Genomic DNA, 23,073 nt, shown 5'->3' with positions numbered 1-23,073 from the left:
CTCTAAGTCTGTTGGATGGCTGTTCAGCCACCATCATTGTCTTTCGTACAAACTCGCTGTTGACATTATTCTTTCCCACACGCAGCATTGTCGGCTGAACGGGGAAAAAAAGGGTAGTGACCGGTAGTACTGGTCCTGCTTGCTGAATGATCCAGTTGTCGGAGCGGAAGGCCTCAACCACTGCGGACAACCACCAGCAGCTGTGGTATGTCAGGGGACGTAGACATCTTGACAGCCCCTGCCTGCTTCTCTCACCCCCGCCCCTTTTCCCCTCCTTTGATGCTCTGGATTCTACGCTTTCTGCTATGTCATGCAGGCGTCACACACACACACACACACACACACACACACACACACACACACACACACACAGCCCCTGCCATCGTTTGAACTGTACCTAGGGGCGTCAGTCAGGAGACTTACAAGGATTACGTTAATGCGTAAAGTGACCGACTTCAGTCCGGCACGGTGGTCAAGGGCCAGACTTTGTGTCGACAGGTCAGAGGGGAAAGAGGGTGTAGTTGTGTGTAGGTGGGGAGTTGGGGTAGAGGGTGGGGATTCCGGGGGTGGGTGAGGTGTGGGTAGGTCATGCAACTCTCGTGCAGGCCCTGACCTGACAAAGACAGGTCACCCACCCACCCATATTCCCTCACTCTCCTTTCCATTCGTCAGAGAGAGATAAAAGCGTAGATGAAACGAGTGTGCGCCTTGTTCGATCGCGTTAGGTGACGGCAGGATTTGAGCCTTCTGGCAGTCTGGTCTTGACAGAACGAATCTGCTCCCAGATCCTATCGAGGGTTTGGAATTCACCATTCCTCTGCTGTCGGATTGGCGTTCTGTGTTTAGCTTATTGGTTTTCCTCGAGGCACTTTCTCCTTGCAGTTGAACAGAACTGGCTTTATTTTGGCTCAGTTTTTCACGTGTTTTTGGTGGTTGTTTTGTTAGGGCATTGTAGTTTTGCACCAGTTAGACTAAATGCATGTTTTTGGAATACGTTTTGTTCAAAGCCCATAGACGAGAACTACTTTCAGAGTGTTTCGAACACTTTCTTATATCAGATTACCTGAGCCTTAATTAAAGATTCACACACTCTTTTCTTCACTCGTCTCGTTCTGTCCATGTCTTTCACGAAGATACGTCGAACAAATTATTATTTTTCTTTCTGTTATGAATATGTATGGTGTTGACTTCTAATGTGTGTGTGTGTGTGTGTGTGTGTGTGTGTGTGTGTGTGTGTGTGTGTTAGAGAGAGAGAGAGAGAGAGAGAGAGAGGAGCAACGTCCAGTTCACTGCAGTTCTAGATTTGGCAGTGTCCGTCCTGAGTTGTGTACCCAGCCTTATCAGACTGTGCTACTGTTGGGCCAAACCACTCTGTACGGCGGGGCTGGGGGAGGGGGGATCATAGGGATCTTGGGCCTAGTGGACCCCGTCCGGTTTTTTCCCCCTGCCTATCGTGTTGTTTGGTCCTAATCGTCACACATCGCCCTCTTTAGCACTTACCTCTCCACCCCCTAGCCTCCTTTCGGCCTCGGGAGTGACGTGCAGTTGTCAGCTAACCCCGGGCGACCCCAGTTAGAGACCTGGGCAGACACAGTAACAGGCCCACATTGCTCGGTACCCATAGAGACCAGAACGTTGCCCGTCGCTCTCCCGCAAGTGGCCAAAGCTAAGGTTCACGTCTTCTTGCGACATGTATCGACAACACCCTACCTTGATAGCCAAGGACTTAAACACCCAGTTAACAGCGTGTGACGGGAATTCTGCATAGCTGAGGTAAAGGGGTCCCCCTTTGTCTCCATGACTGTTGGATGGGGTTTGGAGGAGGTGGACCCTCCCCGAACCGTCTCCACTCCGTATCTGTGTTGTGTACAAATTGTCAACTGATACTATTAAATCGAGGTCTCTCTTCTCTGTTCTCTGGCAGTCTTTGTCCGCGAAAATGTCACCATGTATGTTTCAAGACAGGGCGTCAATTTAATGAATAAACGAAATAGGTAGACTGTTTTGAGAAGTACCCACAGCCCCTCCCTCCTTCCCCCTCTTTTTCTCTGTGTATCTCACCCCCTCTTTATCTTCAAGAGCTAAACTGACCTGTGGCAATACTGATCCCAGTCGATGCAGTAAGTGTGATAAAGTTTGTCGATGAGTAGGAACAGCGTTTTTGTAATGTTATGGATGGGGGTGGGGTTGCAACAGTACGAGTACAAACGACGTCAGTATGAGTCATGTTATCGTGTGCTCGGCAAGAATTGCACGTTACTGAGGACTGGTCTCATGGCAACAGGCGATATGAGAATAGAGATGGGTGAACAGGTGATAAGTGATGATGGAATGGAGACATGATGCAGTAGGTTATCTTTCTATCCAATGTTGCCCACACCCAAACGACCGCCAAAGCCAAGCCAGGGCCTGTGAGAAGGCTGGTGTAAGATCAGGCATCAAGGGATTAGAGGACGTGAGACTTGGTGATGTAAGGACACCCGGTGTTAGGACAAACGGTGCTGGGAATGATGGACGTAAGTGAGGAAGAACAACGCAGAAATGGGCGAAAGAGGACTCAGTGAACAACACAGTGATACCACCACTCCCACATGCAAAGGGTAGGATGGGAAGGGAGGAGGGACATTGGCTTTTACCTGAAGGGCTCACACCTTGTTCTCGGCCCATGCCCTCGAGCAATCCTCGGGGGATCGTTACCTTTGTGAGGTGGGCGTGCTAGTACATTGGGGGCAGCAGGGGCCCTATCGTTGTGATGATGATGAGGGCTACTAACTGCCCCTCCACACGGACACGTTTGGCAGTACTTCCACAGACTCCTGGGGCGGCCTTGTGTGGAGCCCTCACGATCGGGCCTGTCTGCCTCTTTCCTCATTGCCCTCGTCAGGGTCTCGTTAAAGATGGTCGTTAGCAGTGAAGATTGAAGAAGGTCAGGAGGTGGGGTATGGTGAAAATGGGATAATCGATTAGTTATGTTAGTGTTTTGGTAGTGTTGGTAGTGGAAGACGGAAGGAGTGGGAAGGTAAGTGATGCGGGGGGCGTGCACGGGGCAGGTTAGTGCCGATTATATTATACACATTACCCGTTAATGCAATTTGTGGTAAATATACGATGTTGTAATAGCTTTTTCTTTTGCGTCACGCACGTTAGATAAAACCTATAGTCTTTTTGATTGTTGCAAAAAAAAACAAAAAAAAAAAAAAAAAAAAAAAAAAAACTTGTTTACCCACATCATCCAGTTCCCTCACTACCGACAGACGTTGACGTAAACCCTCAGTGTAAAGTTCTTCAACGGTGCTTGTAAGAACGTGCTTCCACGGCTCCATCGTTATCCGCTCTGTTGCCTCCCTCATCTTCTGCCTCCACCTTGTAGCTGCTGTCAGACTGTATTTCCGGGTGGGAGGTACTGGTGTACCCTGCACCCTGTGCCCTCCTCTTGCCCCTTCCCCTTCACGTCACGGTGGCCGTGGCCTCCATTCATCTTACGGCACTACAAAGGTAGGGAGATCAGAACCACGAAGCCCAACTTTCCTTGCTGCTTCACATGAAGGGCTCCAGAGGGCGTGGGCTACTCCAGTCACATCCCTGTAGAGGGTGATTAATTGAAAACGCCGACAACACGGATGGTGCAAAAAAAAAAGTGAAAGATTGATAGTAATGTTATAGTCGATGATTACAACACGAACGTTTTGCTTCTTTAACCAAGTAAAAACCCAAGGTTGCTGTCTGGTTGTAATCCTTGTCATACCCTTTCGTTGTTAAAGTGGTTAACATCGTTAACAGGTAATTTGCTGTCGTGTGTGTGTGTGTGTGTGTGTTGTGTGTGTGTGTGTGTGTGTGTGTGTGTGTGTGTGTACTCTTGCGTGCGTACGTGCGCGCCTTGAGCAATCTTTAGACCACCATAATCAGGAAATCAAATTTCTTAATTGTTCTTTCTCCTTCATTCATTATTGACTATACTGTCAGTTCAATTGCATGCACTAAGTTCCCGCTTTATTTTTGCAAAGGGCCTGCACCCAGTCAGTGCACCATTCAAGACGTGGGAAGCTGAAGCCTTGTGAATTGAATTGTCTGCCCGGTGGCAAGGATCGAACTCGGGATCTGTCGTTTCCTCGACCACTGCTGTGGCCACGAAGCCACAACTGCATCTGTACTGATAATGTATCAAAGTTCAGGACATGGCTTCTTGGAACAGTGACACACTCGGCGTAAAACAGCAAGTTCAGCGAAACAGTTTGAAGTGTGGGCGTGTAGGCAGGTGTGGGTTAAAGCTTTTGCCAAGTTCCGTCAGTCGGGGGAGTGTTTGGGGAAGTGACCTGGGAATCTAAGCCTCGCACTTAACACTTACAGCCTACACTGAGGTAAACCCAGTGACCAGGTGCGGCTATCAAGCCCTCCTCCCTTCCCCCAATCTCCTTCACTGCTACTTTTCCCCTCAGTAAACTGGACACATTTCTCAGGTAAGTTGGTGTACAGGTGTTAATATTCTCATTGCCACTTTCCTAACCAGTTCGTTTATACCTGCTGCAACAGGCGCGCACGGGAGGGGGGGACGGGGGGGGGGGGTGCATGTTAAAGGGAAAACGCGGGAGTACGTGCTCAAGACGGATAGACGATCCAGAAGGATCACTGGAAGTAACAGAGGGCGCAGCGACTTGGCTCCTGGGCCTGTGGTCAGGAATAAGTAGATAGTTCCAGGCCCAAGTTTGTTTCAGTTGCTTGATTGATCTGTAGGTTCAGAGGACTGATCGCGTCTTGCTTCATGTTTCTGGACTTTCATCTGGTTTATGGTCTGCATGAAAAGAATGGACAAACTAACTGTGGACTTCAGTCGTGCGCACACAGATTTGCGAACGCGCTCACCCACGTAAACATACGTGTTTTTCACGCGCAAACACTCGTGCTCACACACACACACACACACACACACACACACACACACACACACACACACACACACACACACACACACACACACAGATTACATATATACATATAATTTCGTAAGGTTTTTTTTTTATTTGTTAGCTACTGTTCATCTAGGTTAGTGAGTGTTGTACGGCAGGAGTGCTTGGACCTGAAACCATTGGTTTGGATGAAATAGTTTGTTGTGACTGGGGTGATTGAGGATATGTATGTTAATGTGTTTCTCTAATGGTTATGACAAAACTGATAAAATTGAAATTGGTCTGTAATTGAAAGGGTCTGTTCGATCACCTGACTAGATAACTGGTACGACTGTAGCAACTTTAAAACATTTATGGGTTTTGTTGTAATACATAGGTGATAATCTCTCTCTCTCTCTCTCTCTCTCTCTCTCTCTCTCTCTCTCTCTATATATATATATATATATATATATATATATATTTGTATGTGTGTGTGTGTGTGTGCAGACAGACAGAGAGATATATATTATCGTCATTGTACCTTTGAAAACACGATAAACAATAGAACTAGACAGATAGTCAGACTAATACAGGCTTTTAGAATTGACAGTCTGTATATCGAAAAGGCACTTTTTTTGTTGTTTGCCGAGGGGGGCGGAGGGGTGAAGGGGCGTGTGGTGCAAGGGGGGGGGGGGGGGGGGGCTTGTAGTCATAAAGGGGAAGCATAGTACTCAAGTTTCTTTCGGGGGCAAAAGAGAAACTAAAGAGCAAAATCGTTTGACATTCATTCACTGTTTGATGCTACATTCATCATGTTGCGTTCTTTGTTGTTCACCATTACACGTTGGATAGCGTTTCAGGGGCCACGCATCAGTTATTAGTTATAGTTGACCGGTGAACCGAATTTCTGCTGCAAAGACCAGCACTTCTTAATCAGAGTATCCTGCTGAAACAAGAAGCGTGGAAATGGTGAGGGGTGTTGTGCGCCCCGAAACAGTACGACCTTCAGAAGCTATGCTTCACTCGTGCATCTGGATGGGTGTTGGCCTGGCGTCCCCCACCTGTGCATACCTTCACCACGCAGTCCTCCAGCTGACTCCCTCGGCCCAGAAGAGGCAGACACTGTGAATCATCTAATGAATGGCTGCCACGTGATGGTATGGCTGAAAGAGGATGTTGAAACCCAGTCTAACAATGATTGACCGATACGCCGCAGTGGACATCGGTCGTTACACCCAGTGACGACACCGTGACGGCGCATTCGTGATGTGACGTTACACTCATTATAAACGAACCAGTGGCCGTCACAGACATGGCGGTGTGTCTGTGCCGCGTTACACCCCAATGAGTGAAAAAAGTGGCTGTGAGGAAAGCAGACGGCGTGAGTCACCCCACACGTCTGCCCGCGCCGCTGGTCTGCAGTCTCTGTGTCTGCTACAACAGCCATTATTTTAGTATTAAACCAGTTTAACCCCCGCTTCTTGAGCTGGGGAGGAAGGTGGGAGGGGGCGGGGAGGGGGGGTACATGGGGTCACAGCAGTTGAGTTGCTGTTTTATGTAGCCAGTGTACAGGAAGGAACAGTCTTGCCCTGTCCACCCCCCACATACCCCACCCCAGGTCCCTGACACGTGGCATGCGGACACACAGGTCGATATCCATCACTGTTCTTTTTACCACTGGATCAACACAGGCTCTGAATGAAGACATAGACATCTTTGGTAATCATTTCCTTCGGTCATTTTCTGCTCTTCATTAGGACCATCCTCACCAAGCGCCGTGCTGTTAACGCAATCGGCATTGCGTCCCACATGTGGGCCACGCATTCTTCATGTCTTATAGTAGTCATTAGTTACTGTATACATTCATTTTTTCTATTATATGATAGATGATGTATTGATTTATTATTTTTTAATGTAATTTATTGTTTATTTTTTCGTTTCCTCAAGGCCTGACTAAGCGCGTTGGATTACGCTGCTGGTTAGGCATCTCCATAGCAGATGTGGTCTAACGTACTATATGTATAGTACGAATGCAGTGACGCTTCCTTCAGTAACTGAACTGAACCGAACTCACCAAGCCACTCCCACAGTGTTTATTCATTCTGTTGACGTTCACATCCCCGTATGCGCGGTTACATCTTCAAGGAATCTGAAATATTCCAACCTGCTAAGGAGTGGGAAACAAGCGTTGAAGTTTTTTTTTTGGGGGGGGGAATATTAATTACTACTGACATAAGCAGGTCGTTGACTCAACCGGAACGCCGTTGTTGTTTTCAAAAGGATGACCGTTGATGACCTTGAAAGAACCGTCGACCCTAAACCCCCATCTCCTCCACCACATCTCTCATCCCCATATCCCCCACCACTGAAAGCAGGGGATGTAGTCTGTTGCGCATGGTGAAAAGAGGATTAGTGCTGTCAGACTGGCTTCAGTCGAACCGTGGGATTCAGGAAGCGTAGTAGATAGTGTGCAGTGTCTGGAGATCCGTGCTGTCAGTATTACACGTTGAAGGGGGGACGGAGGAGGGTGAGGTGGCCTGTGTCAGGTCACCTCCCTGCCTCCATTCACCGGGCGCCGTTGTAAGTCTGCTTTACGACTGCAGAAGAAGGGCGGTAATTCCCGTTGCCTACCGGGAAAACGAGTCTCCGTAACGTGGCCTTGTGTTTTATGACTGGTCGGAACACGGAAAAGACAGGACCGGGGGCCATAAAACATGGCCACCTTTAATCCTCAGGCCAATTCGCTGGAAGGGGGAGGGGAGTGTGGATGGGGACGACAGATAAGCCTTTGTACACAGGCGCTTCTTGATGATTAGCTGCCGGAGAGGGTCATAGACTATGGGACAGGGGAAGTGAAGGCGATGATTCACCTCCCCCCCCCCCCCCACCCCCCCCCAAAAAAAAAAGTTCCGTGTCTGTGATGCTTCTTTATCCATCTGCCGACAAGTTGTAAATATACTGGTGAGAAGTGTAGTTCAAAGCCACGAGACCTGTTGCTTGAACACTTCCTTAATTTTCAACAAACATCATTTGATAATCAGGCTCCAGTGCTGTAAGAAACATCATCATCATCATCTTCAACAACAACATAAAACAGCAGCAAAATAACAGCAAAAATTACGACAGTGAAAACAAACAAAACAAACAATAACAACAATAACAACAACAAACCAACAGCTGTGTCACGTGAGGTTGTAGGTTATCAATATACTATTTTCCTTGTTCTCTCTTTCTCTCTCTCACCTTTCCCCCGTCATACAAATTCTTTAATAAGTGCTTCTCCACCTCTCCGGGTATCAGTTTCTGTCTGTATAAATTCAACCCATACATTTTTAAATAGATTGCTGCGTCTTGTGTATACCTGGTATTATCTGTCAGCAGAGTTTTCACGGCTCGGGTTCCTTTCTGTGAGCTGCCATATCTGTTCCTTGACTGCCTCTGCCTTGCCCCACAGTTGGCAGGGTCGCTTGCTTAAAGGAGGGAAGGGAAGGCGAAAGAGGGGTTGGGTTGAGAGGATGGAGGAGCAGAACAAGAATGAAACCGGAAACGGGACAAAAGGCAAAGTTTTTTTTTCTTCCTTCTTTTTTTCCCCCTTCTAATACCTTGGTGCTGTCCCCCTTAAGAATGAAACGGAAAACAGGACAATGGGCGAAGTATTGTGTATTTTTGACCTTGGTGCTCTCCCCTTGCGGTTGTGCATGACGGGAAGGAGCGTGACGGGGGAGACAAACACGTCAGTGTCCGGGTCAGCGCCCAGTTGTTCTCACGGCTCCGTGTTCAGGTGGACCCCGCTGCATCGTCCTGCGCGTGCCCCAGGTGTGTGTGATATAACGAGACCTGTTGGGAGACTCACGCATGCACCTCCCTCCCTCCCTGTCCCCCCACACCCTCTCACACCTTTTGTCAGCTGCTTCTTCCTTTCTGTCTCTCTCTCTCTCTCTCAGTCTCTTATTCTCTCTCCACTCCAAAAGAACTATGAACAGAAACGTAATGCTACTACTGTCCCTGGATAATAATGATGATGATAATAATAATAATGATAATTTTAAAAAAAACCAAAAACGTAACAGATGACTATCGAGAAAAACAGGACACCTGAGTGGAAATTACAACCAAACACAAAGAGAAAGAATGTCATAGAGAGAACAGACACATCCACGAGCTTCACGAGACATACAGTACACACGATATGTCACTCACCAACGTCATTATAAACGACGAAGAATTAAATAGTGAAAGGCTTACAGGGGCAATCTATTATCTTAATCCTACAGCGAAGGCATGGTGACTCATTTGCGATCAAAGTGGGTGTATGGTGACGTCATTAGTGGATAGCGGGGTCGCCGGGTGGAGGGGGAATGCAGGTCAGCAAAGGTCAGGACAGGCAACAACAGACAAGATACCCAGCTATGTCTTAGTACCTACCCTGTTATGTTAATATAATGGGGCTGTGTACTGATGTATTTCTACCCACCTTGTGAATGGAGTGCTGGTGCTGGAAGGGTAGGGAGGTCAGAAAGGGTGGCACCAGTAAGAGGAACGAAGGCTTTGATGCGGGCGGCCGTGTTTCATCCCCAAACAAATCGTTTGTGATAACACTAGTCAGTGCAGATAGATATGTAGAAACCAGTCACTGAAATGAACAATGATTATCTCTCTCTCTGTACACACACACACACACACACACACACACACACACATATATATATATATATATACAAATATACAAAGATAGAAGACAACAGTGTTTTATTTGACAAAGGCTTTTGGGGCTGATCAGTCAAAGGGGTGAGGGGGATATAAAAAAAAATAGGGCATGAACATGCAATATCGAATACAATTTTAAAAGAAAAAAATAAAACCACAAAACCATTCAAGAGACAAAGAGAAAGAGAGAGGGGATGGGGTCAGGAGGAGGGGGGGGGATCTCTCTCTCTCTCTCTTAAACCAGTGATGATTCTGCATGTGGATGTTTTTTTCAGTAAAAAGTCTTATGTTGCCGTGGATTATTCAACACACGTTAAGTGCATGCTGAAACTGCATGTGACCTCAAGTTTTGTACACAATATAAAAAAAAGAGAAAAAACAAAACAAAACAGCACACCAGCACAAAGCCTACCAGAGTTGCATGGTGTGGAGATGGTAAAGGGGTGGGTACAATCCCTTGTGTAATCAGAACTTGGGACTCCAATCAAAAGGCTTTCTTTCTCCCTCCCTAGTCTTAAGAATTCGAACATCACGTGCCATTTAAACTTGATAACAAGTGAAGTGCTTACCGCCAGACGGACACATACAAAAAATGTGCTAAATTGCCGGATAGTTAAGGGAGCCGAGTGGGCTCCGTTAGGGTTGACAGGAGGTTGTCTGTGGCGATTGGGGCCATTGGAGGGTAATTGGGAGGAGCTCAGTTGCCCGGAGTTGGCGGCATGCAGCTGGTGGTGGTGACAGGATGAGTGTATTTTAGGGATGGATGGCTGGAAGAGTGTAGGAAGATGGATAAAAAAAAATGGTAACTTTTTAATCTGTACATGATTTATTGTATGATAAATTCGGAACAGTTAAGTTCTTTGAAGATTTGTTATGGGGTAGGGGGGAAGGTCAAGGTGTCTGCATCAGTGCATGCACTGTATACATTATGTGCATTATTCTCTCAGGCTCTGTCTGTCTGTCTGTCTGTCTCTCTTCCCCACATGTCTTACTCTGATTTCCCGTCTGACGGTCAAAGAGAGAAAAGACATAGACATAGAAGTAAACAAATCGGTTTGGGAATCGGACTTTGTAAAGTTCTTGTTTTGATAAAATCTCCGTCGCAGTTATAGTCCCGCAGAGTTCAGTTGGTGAGGCCCTTCGTCAACAAACACAACAACAAACGAACAGATGGCAAATTACTGTCAATCGATGGGGATCTTTCCACCGTCATCCTATATCTTGTCTGTTTATTGATTTCAGTCGAGTGGTTTCCGTGTATTTAGGAGGTTGATCGAAACTGGAATCGATCCGTTTCGATTTTTATCAGTAGGACTCACCGTTGCCGGGAATGCCAAATCAGGTGCCATAAAACGTGGAGGTTGTTTGGGCGAGAAAAGGATGAGTCGTCCAAATTCTTTATGTCAGTTAATGTTCTTTACCGCTGCCAGTGACAAGAAAAGAAAGAAAAAAGACGTATGGAATGGCTCGCGTGTTTGTTTGTTTTTTGTTGATTTTCTCCAACGGCATACATTACAAATGACCTTCTGGCCATTGAGGGGACAGGACATAGGACGGATATCACCATAGCTTCAGTTACATGTCTCCTTGACGTACTGTGAGCCTTTGATGTCAAACGGTTTTTTTTCTGTTTTTTTCTCATAGGTCTATCTTCATGGTATTAGATCCTATGATGCTGCACTGTCTGAACCAGCCAGTTTTGTTTTCTACCCATCAGTCAGTCAGTCATTCAGTCTCTCTCTCTCTCTCTCTCTCTCTCTCTCTCTCTCCAGTGATGATTCTGTGTGCGGATGTTTTCTCAGTATAAAGTCTTATCGTGGATTATTCAACACACGTTAAGTGCATGCTGCAACTCCATGTGACCTCAAGTTTTGTACAAAATAGAAAAGAAGAGAGAGAAAAAAACACAAAAACCACCACTAGCACCCAGAGCCTACCGGAGGTGCATGGTGTGGAGATGGTAAAGGGGTGAGTACAATCCCGTGTGTAATCAGAACTTGGGACTGCAAACAAAAGGCTTTCTTTCTCCCTCCCTAGTCTTAAAAATTCGAACATCACGTGCCATTTAAACTTGATAACAAGTGAAGTGCTTACCACCAGACGCATACAAAAAATGTGCTAAATTGCCATATAGTTAAGGGAGCCGAGTGGGCTCCGTTAGGGTTGACAGGAGGTTTTCTGTGGCGATTGGGGCAATTGGACGGTAATTGGGAGGAGCTCAGTTGCCTGGAGTTGGCGGCATGCAGCTGGTGGTGGTGACAGGATGAGTGTATTTTAGGGATGGATGGCTGGAACAGTGTAGGAAGATTGATGAAAAAATACATTCTGTGCATTATTTTTTTTTCTCTCTCTCCCTTCGCCCCCCCCCCTCCGCCCCTTTATGTCTTACTCTGATTTCCCCTCTGATGGTCAAAGAGAGAAAAGACATAGACATAGAAGTAAACAAATCGGTTTGGGAATCGGACTTTGTAAAGTTCTTGTTTTGATAAAATCTCCGTCGCAGTTATAGTCCCGCAGAGTTCAGTTGGTGAGGCCCTTCGTCAACAAACACAACAACAAACGAACAGATGGCAAATTACTGTCAATCGATGGGGATCTTTCCACCGTCATCCTATATCTTGTCTGTTTATTGATTTCAGTCGAGTGGTTTCCGTGTATTTAGGAGGTTGATCGAAACTGGAATCGATCCGTTTCGACTTTTATCAGTAGGACTTCCCGTTGCCCGGAATGCCAAATCAGGTGTGATAAAACGTGGAGGTTGTTTGGGCGACAAGAGGATGAGTCATTGTCCAAATTCTTTATGTCAGTTAATGTTGTTTACCGCTGCCAGTGACAAGAAAAAAAGAAAAAAGACGTATGGAATGGCTCGCGTGCTTTGTGTTTTGACGCCAACGGCATACATTACAAATGACCTTCCGGCCATTGAGGGGACAGGGCAGGGGAGGGATATCGCCATAGCTTCAGTTACGTTCCTCCTTGACGTACGATAAGCCTTTGATGTCAAAAGTTTTTTCTGTTGTTTTTTTCTCATAGGTCTCTGTCTTCACGGTGTGAGATCCTACGATACTGCGCAGTCTGAACCAGCCGGTTTTGTTTTTGGATTGTCTTTGTCCTTCTGTCTTTCCCTCTCTGTCTACCTGTCAGTCAGTCTCTCTCTCTTTCTCTCTCTCCTCTCACTCAGCCAAGCTTGAACAAGCATGCGTGCACACATACACGAAAAGACAGGCAAAGCAATGAGAGAAGGAATACAGTGGAGATATCATCCTTATGATACACACACACACACACACACACACACACACACACACACACACATACACACACACTAATAACCCAGTTCAGACGCCCTGGAGAGAACCGTGATTACCATACAGTCAGCCCTTCCCCGTGGCAGGAACATTAGTCACTACCTTTACCACCACTACACACTGAACAATGGGACATTAACATCTCCACACTACACCCACTGTGCGTCACTCCATTGCAAGTTTATTACTTACGAATTTTAGACATTCGAGAGAGAGGGAGAAAGACTGAGAAAGAACTCCCGAACTTACATTGTTTGATGACAAGCAAGTTGACAGGGGTGTCGGGGAAATGTGTGTGTGTGTGTGTGTGCGTGCGTGCGTGCTTGAGTGTGTGTGCGTGCCTGCGTGCTTGCGTGTGTATGCCGACGCACACATAGACAGCATCCCATCAGGCCGTGCAGTGAATGACAGAGGAAGACCTCAATCAGACCACAGGCGAATCATGCACCAGTCATATCCCTCGTACATGCTCTGTCAATCGGAACAAGCACGACCGCTCACTCCGTCACGTGCAACTTAGCCTGGACCACATCCGTCATGGAAAACCACATCTAGGATGACATCACTCATCTGGAACGCCGCAACACTATCTTGACCCCTTATGTGATTGACACATGGGCAAATTCAAAAAGTGGACCATTTATATCTATTATGTGTATTAAGACTGGGGGTTGGGGTGGGGTTGGGTGAGGGGGGAGGGTATTGGAAGACAGTTTTACTACAGAAAAAGAAGAGAAAGAAGAACAAGAAAACGAAGGGACTATCGGAACATTCAGTTTACCTTAGCTTTCCATCATATATCCCACCAACAGGGGCATTATTAGGATACTGTATTCACTTTTCAAGATAGTTCTACCTCTGTGGTTGGCTATTTCTTTGTTGGAAAGTGTTGTAAATTTCTTTAATCAGTTGGCAATGGTTGGAGCAGGAGCGGGTGGGAGAGACACCCTGAAATTGCCTGTTCTTGTGTTCCCAAAAATTGCCTTCGTGAAGTCAGTTTGGTTTGAAAAGACACCGGGTCAAGCAGTTGTAGGAAAGGGAGGTGTGTAGGGGAAGGGAGAGGGGGCTGATATGCAATAAGTCCGTGGCAAAACCATGTCATCATGCACTGTCCACATACCTGGTGTTCTTGTTTTTCATTCATGTTACGTTGGTGTCTTGGAAAACGAGGTTTTGAACAGAGCGCGTTGATTCCATTCAGAGCACAGCCCAGTTGGTCGCAGAAGTCATTTTGTGGCTGTTGACACGTCAAATTATATCTTGTATCTGACGAGGTTTGTACGTTTGAATTAACAGTGCATTTGGGCATTGTTTAGAAAGTGCAGTAAAACTTACTAATTGAAAACAATCAGGTATGATTTACTAATGGCCGTAGATGATTTGAACAGTTATGAAAAGCTCTATCCAAACCCACCAGACGTACGAAAATACGTTCCCCGTCTACTCCACGCCTGGTCTTGGTCTCATAGCGATGACAAGCTGTGAGGAACAAGGTGAACATGTGTAGGGGAGAGATCGTCCGTCATGTGTGTCAGGGTTCATGGCAGTTGACAACGCGGAGGGTCCTTGACTGACATGGTCCCTGTTTCTGAGGAAAGGACTGCCTCTGGCAGTCACAGTCACCCGGTGATATGTCCTCGGCTGTTGGACAGTAGAGTGTTTTTAATTAATTTATTTATTATATTTTTTTAGAAGAGACGGGGAAGAGTTACAATGTAACAAAGTAATTCACGGGGGATATTGTAATGTTGATTAGTTTTCCTCTGCAGAGACATTTGGGTCAGGTCCGTTATTTGTTTTGTTACAGAAGACAAACTGCGCTCGCTATCGCTCTCCGTTTTCTCCCTCACTCTTTGTATCCATTCTAGCTTCGTCTCTGTCTCTCTCACACAAATATAAGCGCACACGCACACACAATACAGCATGTACAAACACAACACAACACAACACAACACAGCACAACGCACACACACACACACACACACACACACACACACACACACTGTTCAAAACGCACAGCAGCGGGTAAGGAAAACAAGAACACACACAGTCTCAGATATGGGGCATTGTGTGCATAACGGAAGCGATCTGTCCCTGAACACATGATGACGACTTCCGGCGCTGACGTGCGCCATCTTTGTAAGTTTGCCAAGGCAAAGAGGGGATTAGAGCCTTGCTTTGATGTGCCTGGACCAACAATGCTGCTCCTTGTCTGCTACACCGTGGTGGCCTTAAGAGTTTGGTGACCCCCCCTTGCCCTTTGTTTCTGTGTCTTTTGTTCTGTCCGTAAAGTTTCATCACATATTGCTCCCTCTCTCCCTATCTCTGTCTCTCTCTCTCCCTCTCTCTCTCTCACATTGTCCCCTCTCTTTTTCCTCTCTCGTTGTGATGCTTTTGCGCACCGGTCTGTCGGAACACGAACCAACAAAAATGTCCGATATTATGTGAATCATTCTCCCAGTCTGAGTTGAACAAGAATGCCGTTGCACTGAACTGGATTGCAGTCCTATTGTGTTGCTGCATTGTTGTGCATTGTACTTTGTCGAGTCAAGGTGGATTTTCTTCGAGTTGGAGCATTTTGAAAGGGGGAAGCACGCGGCAAAGCTGCAGGTTGTCCCCCTTCCTCTCTCCTCCATCACGCACGCTCACACACACACACACACACACAGGATGACACTACCCCCTCCGCATTCCGTCCACAAGAAGTCTTGTCTGCCTATTGTTTTCAAAATCTTTTCATGTGTGTGTGTGTGTGTGTGTGTGTGTGTGTGTGTGTGTGTGTGTGCACGTGCAGACGACACGAGGCAAGAAGTACCGGTTCAGCATCATTGTGGAGGAGCTGCGAGGGTCTGACAACGTGGCCTACCAGACCATCCTCCTGGAGCTGGTCAACTGCCTCATCATCTACTCCAACGACCTGCAGGACAGGATACGGATCAGGAATGAGTTTTTCGGTGAGTGGCGTTGGGCCTTTTGTCTGTCTCTGCTTCTTTCTTAACTGTCTCGTCACTTTTGCTGCTGCTGCTGGGCGCGCGCGCACACACACACACACACACACACACACACACACACATATATATATATATATATACATGCATACATACATACATGTACATACATACATATTCCCTTTCCGTTTTCAGATTCTTAGGGTTTTCCCTCCACCTCCTTCGTCATCATCATTATTATTATTATCATCTCCTTCAGTCTCTCCACTGGTTGCCTGTTTCTGATCGAATAGACTATAAGCTATCCACTCTGACCTTTTCTAGTCAATGGATCTGGCCCCAAGTATCTTTCTGAACTCCCCCATATCTATACCCCGTCTCGCCAGCTCCGTTCTTCCCTGATAACCTCCGTCATTCTGATTCCCTCGCATCTTTTAAATCTCGTCTCAGCAGTAAGTTCAATTGTGGCAGGTCCACTTCCTTTGCGTTAGCTGTGCTTGATTATGTGTGTATACATATGTATGTGTACATAACTACATGCATGTATATGAATGTGTATTGTGTGTGCGTGAGTTTATGTAAGTTTGTGCCTGCCTATGTGTGTGCATGTGTTAGGGTAGCTGTTAGATACACATGTATTGTTAAAATGTATAAATGTATGTATGCAGTGTTTGTGTGTGTGTGTGTGTGTGTGCGCGCGCGCGCGTGTGTGTGTGTGTGTGTAGTCACATTTTGGTGTGTGTATGTAGCATAGATGTAATGTTTTATGTTAACAAAGCGTTTTTGTAAAGCACCTAGAGCAGATTTCTGGATAGTGTGCTATGTAAGTATCCATTATTATTATTATTATTATTATTATTATTATCATCTTCTTCTTCCTCTTCGGTGAGTGGGGTTCCTTTGCCTCTGATTCTTCCTGATTCCCGCGACTCTTCGTGTGTGCAATTAATTGTAATTTTAATCCCCCCCCCCCCTCTTTTTTCCCATTCACCTCCTTCATCGTAAGCACCGTGGTATTCTTCTTGGTCTACTTCTGTTTCTTCATCTCCTTCCCCTTCTTCATTGTCTTCCTCTTACCACTACAAACTGAAGTTTGTCTTTTTCCTAGAATGTGATGAGAAGATTTAGAGAAAGGCTATAATTATTCAGTCAGAAACAAATTCCACTGAACAGTCAGCTGGCACAACTAATCCTTTTTTGTGTGAATGCTAACGCAGAGGGTGTCATCAGCATTTAAAATAGCATCCCTTGATTCATGTCAGCGTTCATGGCATTAAGGAAACATGAACACGCGCAACCTGACTAGGCCTCTGGAGACAGGAGTGTGATGGGGATAATAAATAGTCCTACCTGTAAAAGAAAAGAAATGAAAACATATGTTGAAATCAGATACCACTGCATGTGAAATTTGCAATCCACCAATGCATTTTGTTAAGCGTTCCTCTTCCCTCCTTCTCACGCCGTCCCACCGCCATCTCTCTCTCTCTCTCTCTTCGCTCGACTACGAAAGCAAGTCCATTTCGCAGAAAGATTTTGTCACCGTTTTCAAAAGCCGAGCCATCATCCCCACCTCAAACACTCCAATGAAAAGAAAGCCCACACGGGAACGGGCACCAAACAGTGACAAACAGAGTGTAGGTTGTTGCCAACAGCATGCTTCTCCCACGTTGTGTGTTGTTGCTGGGTGTATCAAAGGGAGAGTCCCCCTTGTTTGAGGACAGAACTGAGCCAGTGTATCACCCTGTAGTATAAAACACACCCCACCGTGTTTTGCCTCCAGTCAGATTAACGCTAAAACGTTTTTGTTCTAAACCATGTTCTCCAGGGACGTTACCAATACAAACTATCCGTGCGCAAGGGAGATAACAGAATACAAAGGCATGTCTGCTCGAGCAGTGAGAATTAGAATGATGCCAATAAACGGCGTTTGTAGAGCGCGAATCTTTCAAGAGAAACTCATTGTACATGCTGTCTCATCGCACACGCACACGCACACACACACACACACACACACACGCCCTGTATTCTCTGACACATTAGAGAGTCGGATCTGAATCCATTTCTTTTCCTTCACAAGAGAAGACATTAAAATCAAGAAAGGAATACCATATAACATGTTGCACGTACACTAGGACAAGTTTGATAGTTCTGAACCATTGCTATCAGCACTTGAGTTCTGAAGGGGACTCTGAAGCACACACTTGACCGTTCCTCCATTTCGTTTAGCTCTTGTCTGTCTCCACCTTTCACTGGCGAACCAAGTTCACGTGTTTTGAAGAAAAAACAAAGTCAAAACATACTAGCAATCTGTACTGTTCCGTGGAGAAGGATGGTGACATTTAACGAAATTATATCCTTCAGAGAGAGAGAGAGAGAGAGAGAGAGAGGGGGGGGGGGGGGGGGGGAGAGAGGACGAAGAAGAAGAAGAAAAAGAAGAGAGTTATTCATCTCATCAGGTTCCGCCCACACTTGCCTTTGATAACTTGTCCGTACATGCTCACCCACGCATGAATATGTGGACATGCACCCAGATGCACGTCAGCGTTCACTCTTGCGAGAATAATTTACAGACGAAGTGAAACAAACTTCAGTTGATCTGAGTTCGCCATCTCCCCACCACCACCTATCACGCGAAGAGTGAAATACCGTGACGATTTTCACTGGTGTGTGAACGCCGCCTGTGCTTCCAACCCAGACGCTCGGCGATTGAACGACGCCAAAAGAAAAAAATAATTATATTCTTTATATATACGTATACGTATTCTAAGATAGAACTTGGTGAATAGGGCTCGCTCCATTGCCCATCGTTCAAGTTTCATTCATAGAAGCAGTTGTAGCGCTGAGTGATTTATGCCCAGGCCATAGAAACTGGCGATGGTATCCTTATCACATGTGCATGAGTGCTCTTTGAGCCCGTCTTTAGTCATCGTGCTATAAAACTGCACGTTATGGAAACTCTTTTACGCTCTCCCTCCCTTTCTGTCTGTGTCCGTCCCTCTGTGTCTGTGTCTGTCTGTCTGTCAGTCTCTCTCTCTCTCTCTCTCTCTCTCTCTCTCTCTTTGCCCTCTCATTCTCTCTGTCCCTCCCTCCCTACCCCTTCTCTCGCTCGCCTGGCAGGGATGTAAAAGTAAATACTGCGCCCCTCCCACCCTTAAAAGAAAGAAAGAAAAAGACGGTCATGTGGATTCTAAAACTTTTATGTGGTAGTTATGCCTTTTTACGCGTTATGATATTCAGGCCGAGGTTTTTATTGTGTTGCTTAAAAAATGTACCAACCGCAGAAAAAGGTGGGTTTTGTGTGTGTGTGTGTGTGATTTTTTTTTTTTTTTCAAAAAGGAAATAAAGATATATTTATTTGAATTCCTTACTTGTTTCTTTCCAAGCCCTGATAGAACAACGTAAGTGGCGAAGAAATCTTCTTTCCTTTGTATTTGATTTACTTTCTTTTTATTCATGTATATTCAATACAGGCCATATAATGTCTCTCCGCAAAATGCGATATCACAATGAGAATAAGAAACAAAGTTTTCTCAACAAAACATAAACGTTAACAGTGACATTCTTGGAATGAATATTAGTTTCCACAATATAGGTATGTAACTGTCAACAGAGATTTTAAAAACCAACCAACCAAACAAAAACAGACCAAAAACACATAGCAATGGACAGCTAGATATTACGGACTTTAAAAATGATCTTAAATCAGGAATGCGACATTTCACATGCATCGGGCAAAATGGTTATATTATGACAAACGCTTATGAAAAAAACAACGAAACATAACGTCATAACATACATAAACGGTAATAGTGTGCCATTCTTAGAAGAATAACAACAGTTTTTACATCAAAGGCAGATAATCACATTAAAAGTAAGAAACATTCCTGACACGTGGCTCTTAAAACTTCATCTTCCATCTTCAGGAAAAAGAATCACCTCGAGGAAAGATCCTTTTCTCTTGGTGGTTTCTAATGAAGACATTGACATTTCTTGTTCTGTCGGTGTCGATGGGAACGAATCCCTGCCTTCATCTTCAACTGAACTCATGGCATAATCCTCTTAAAGGTCGAAGCATGAAATATATGATATAGTAACCATTTATTATCAGACTAACTGATGGTGTACTGACAGAAAACCCCTCCAGAATGTTGTACTCAAGGAAAGTAACACGAACAAGAGAAACGTTCTTTGATTAAAGTAACACAATGTTTGGGCAAAATAAACACGATATATTAACAAAGCAGACTACTTCAAAGAGGAAGCACATACATTATTATTACGCACAAGATTATGTTTTATTATGAATTGATAACCAGGAATCGCGTATCGGTATACAACAATTATTTCAATGGTTAGAAAATGGGCATGGAAAATGGACAACACATGCTGACTTAAAGAAGAAAAAAAGAAGAAGACAGAAAAAAAGGGGCGGTGATATGAAAAACTTTTTTTTTCAGTGAAAGGTTGTAACAGGATGTGAGTATCTTATAAATGTTCTGTTCACACACTATCTGCGTGCGATTTTATTTGTGTGTGTGCAATTGCGCGCTCGTGCGCGAATATATATATATATATATATATATATATATACATATATATATATGTATATATGTATATATATATATATATATATATATATATATATTGGTGGGTGGGTGCATGGATGTTTGATGTGACATCTTTCTGCCCCCCAACCCCTCTCTCCCTCTCTTTCTCTTTCTACCTCCCTTTTGTTTGTGTTCATGCACTTTTCTACAATAGCTTGCGAATGTAAATTAAATTTAATGTTTTATTACAAAATATTTCATAACTGGAAATGTAAAAAAATATTACGATTTTTTTTTCTGTCCTTCAGGTTTGCGACTACAAGAGGTGCTCAACACTTTAAAGTAAGTAGAAGTGTGTGTGTGTGTGTGTGTGTGTGTGTGTGTGTGTGTGTGTGTGTGTGTGTGTGTGACTATTGGCGTCTGTGTGTTTGTATGTACTAATGGAGCTTCAGTGTCATAACATTCTCTCTCTCACACATGCACGCGCGCGCATACACACACACACACACACACACACACACACACACACACACACACACACATTCTCTCTCTCTCTCTCACTCACTCACTCACGCGCACACATGTTGTTTACCGCAGTCGTTTTTAGGCAGTTATAACCTTTGAGTCAAGTTGAAGTGGAAGCAGTTCTCTTCCGCTCTGTTCACGTTCAGTCACTTGACACTTCTGCTTAGTGTTCTCGTTGTCACCCCGTTAACCCGCCAGATGCTAATGTTTTTTTATTTATTTATTTATTAAGACTTCTTGCTATAGCGCATATTCTTGAAGCTCTATGCGCTTTACAATAGCACTAAAAACATTCACTCAAACATCCCCACACAAACATATGCATATAATTTGAAACATAGGCGAGAGAGAACAATTAAAATAGGTCATGTCAGTTGATTAAATCAAGAAATGCAACAGGTATTTATAAAAAAAAAAAATAGACAATTGAAATTGAAAGAACACAAGCACGTATACGCATGCATACATACATACATACATACATACATACATACAAACACACAAAACACACAACGTGCGCAGACACACACACACATACACGCACACACGCGCGCGCGCGCACGCACGCACAATGCACCAACGAACACAAGCCGCATACCCAAACACATTACTCACGCACTCACTCAGTGACACACACACATACACGCACCTACAGGCACAATACACACACGAACACAGATCAACAATCGAATATGCAAACTACTGCGACATTACATAATATATATATATATATATATATATATATATATATATATATATATAAAATAAAATAAAAGTTCCTGCTAAGCATTTCCGTGAAGAAACACCCCACATTACACACACAGATCAAAACTAGAAAGATGAAACAAATGTTCACACACACACACACACACACACACGAATGACAAACAATTGAAACACACAGGCTACAACATCACATGATAAAGCAATATTCATCAAACATTTCTAGTAAAAACGTATGTACATCATTACATTTAAGAAATTAAACCTGAAAATGTAAAAATGTACGTATTGTAATAAAAAAAACAAAAACAAAAAAAACACTCACACCTCCACCCCGCCCACATACACTAGCACACACACACACACACACACACACACACACACACACACACACACACACACACACAACTCATCAACAACAACAAAAGCACAACCGATGGACAACTGAGTAAACAAACTACAACATTACTTCATAAAACAGTTCGTGTTAAAAAAAAAAATCTCTCACATACATATTTATACATTAGAATACACACAACACACACACACACACACACACACACACACACACACACACACACACACACACACACACACACGTACCAACTCACCCACCCGCACACCCGCAACACACAGACACAAGCTCGCGCGTGTGGGCGTGCAAACACCTGCCACCACCTCTCCTCCCTCGTCCCCCCCGCTCCCCCTCCGCCCCCCCCCTCCACCACACTCACAACACAACACAACCACACACCTCTATTTCATTTCAATTTCATACAACATTGTATGACTGTCTGAACAGGTGTGTCTTCAGGGCAGTTTTAAACTGTGAGGGGGTTTCAGAGTAACGAGTTGTGAGTGGAAGCTGGTTCCTAACAGTTGTCGCAAAGTGAGAAAAAGATCGCTTGCCATAAGTCTTTGTTTTGATTCGAGGAACAGTGAAGGTTCTATTGTCTGAAGAAGAGCGGAGTTGTCTGGCAGGGGTATAGACATGAAGGAGATCAAAAAGATAGACAGGAAAGTAGGGATCAGTGAGAGAGTTGAAGGAAAGGGTGGATGTTTTATGTTGTATTCTGCAGAGATTGGGAGCCAGTGAAGCTGTTGGAGGAGTGGCTGTACGTGTTCGTGTTTTCTGACTCCGAATATCAGTCGTGCTGCTGAATTTTGAACCTTTTGAAGTTTGTCTAGGAGGTACTGAGGAATGGCAGAGAGTAAGGAGTTACAATAATCAAATTTAGACAGAACGAGAGAACAGACGAGAGTTTTGGTTGCATCTGAAGTGAGAAGATGGCGAATGCTACTGATTTTCCTGAGTTCATGGTAAGCAGAGCAACAGATGTTGGACACATGTTTTTCCATGGACAGAGTGTCAGAAAAAGTTACCCATAGATTTCTTGTAGCAGATGAGAACTGAATGTTTGTGTTACCAACA

General features: G+C 44.8%; 1 protein-coding gene across 2 annotated transcripts in view; it reads left to right on the top strand.

Annotated features, from left to right (window-relative positions):
* Positions 1 to 23,073, top strand: part of LOC143299218 (uncharacterized) — a 179,025-nt gene that overhangs the window by 108,934 nt on the left and 47,018 nt on the right. For both annotated transcript variants that reach the window (XM_076612413.1, XM_076612412.1), the window contains exons 4-5: positions 15,693 to 15,852; positions 20,702 to 20,735. In XM_076612413.1, coding sequence (XP_076468528.1) covers positions 15,693 to 15,852; positions 20,702 to 20,735 — 194 coding nt within the window. The remainder of the gene's footprint in view (positions 1 to 15,692; positions 15,853 to 20,701; positions 20,736 to 23,073) is intronic.

The sequence above is a fragment of the Babylonia areolata genome, chromosome 24, assembly GCF_041734735.1.
Source record: "Babylonia areolata isolate BAREFJ2019XMU chromosome 24, ASM4173473v1, whole genome shotgun sequence".
NCBI classification, from domain to species: Eukaryota; Metazoa; Mollusca; class Gastropoda; order Neogastropoda; family Buccinidae; genus Babylonia; species Babylonia areolata.
This window is presented reverse-complemented; position numbering and strand designations above follow the sequence as displayed.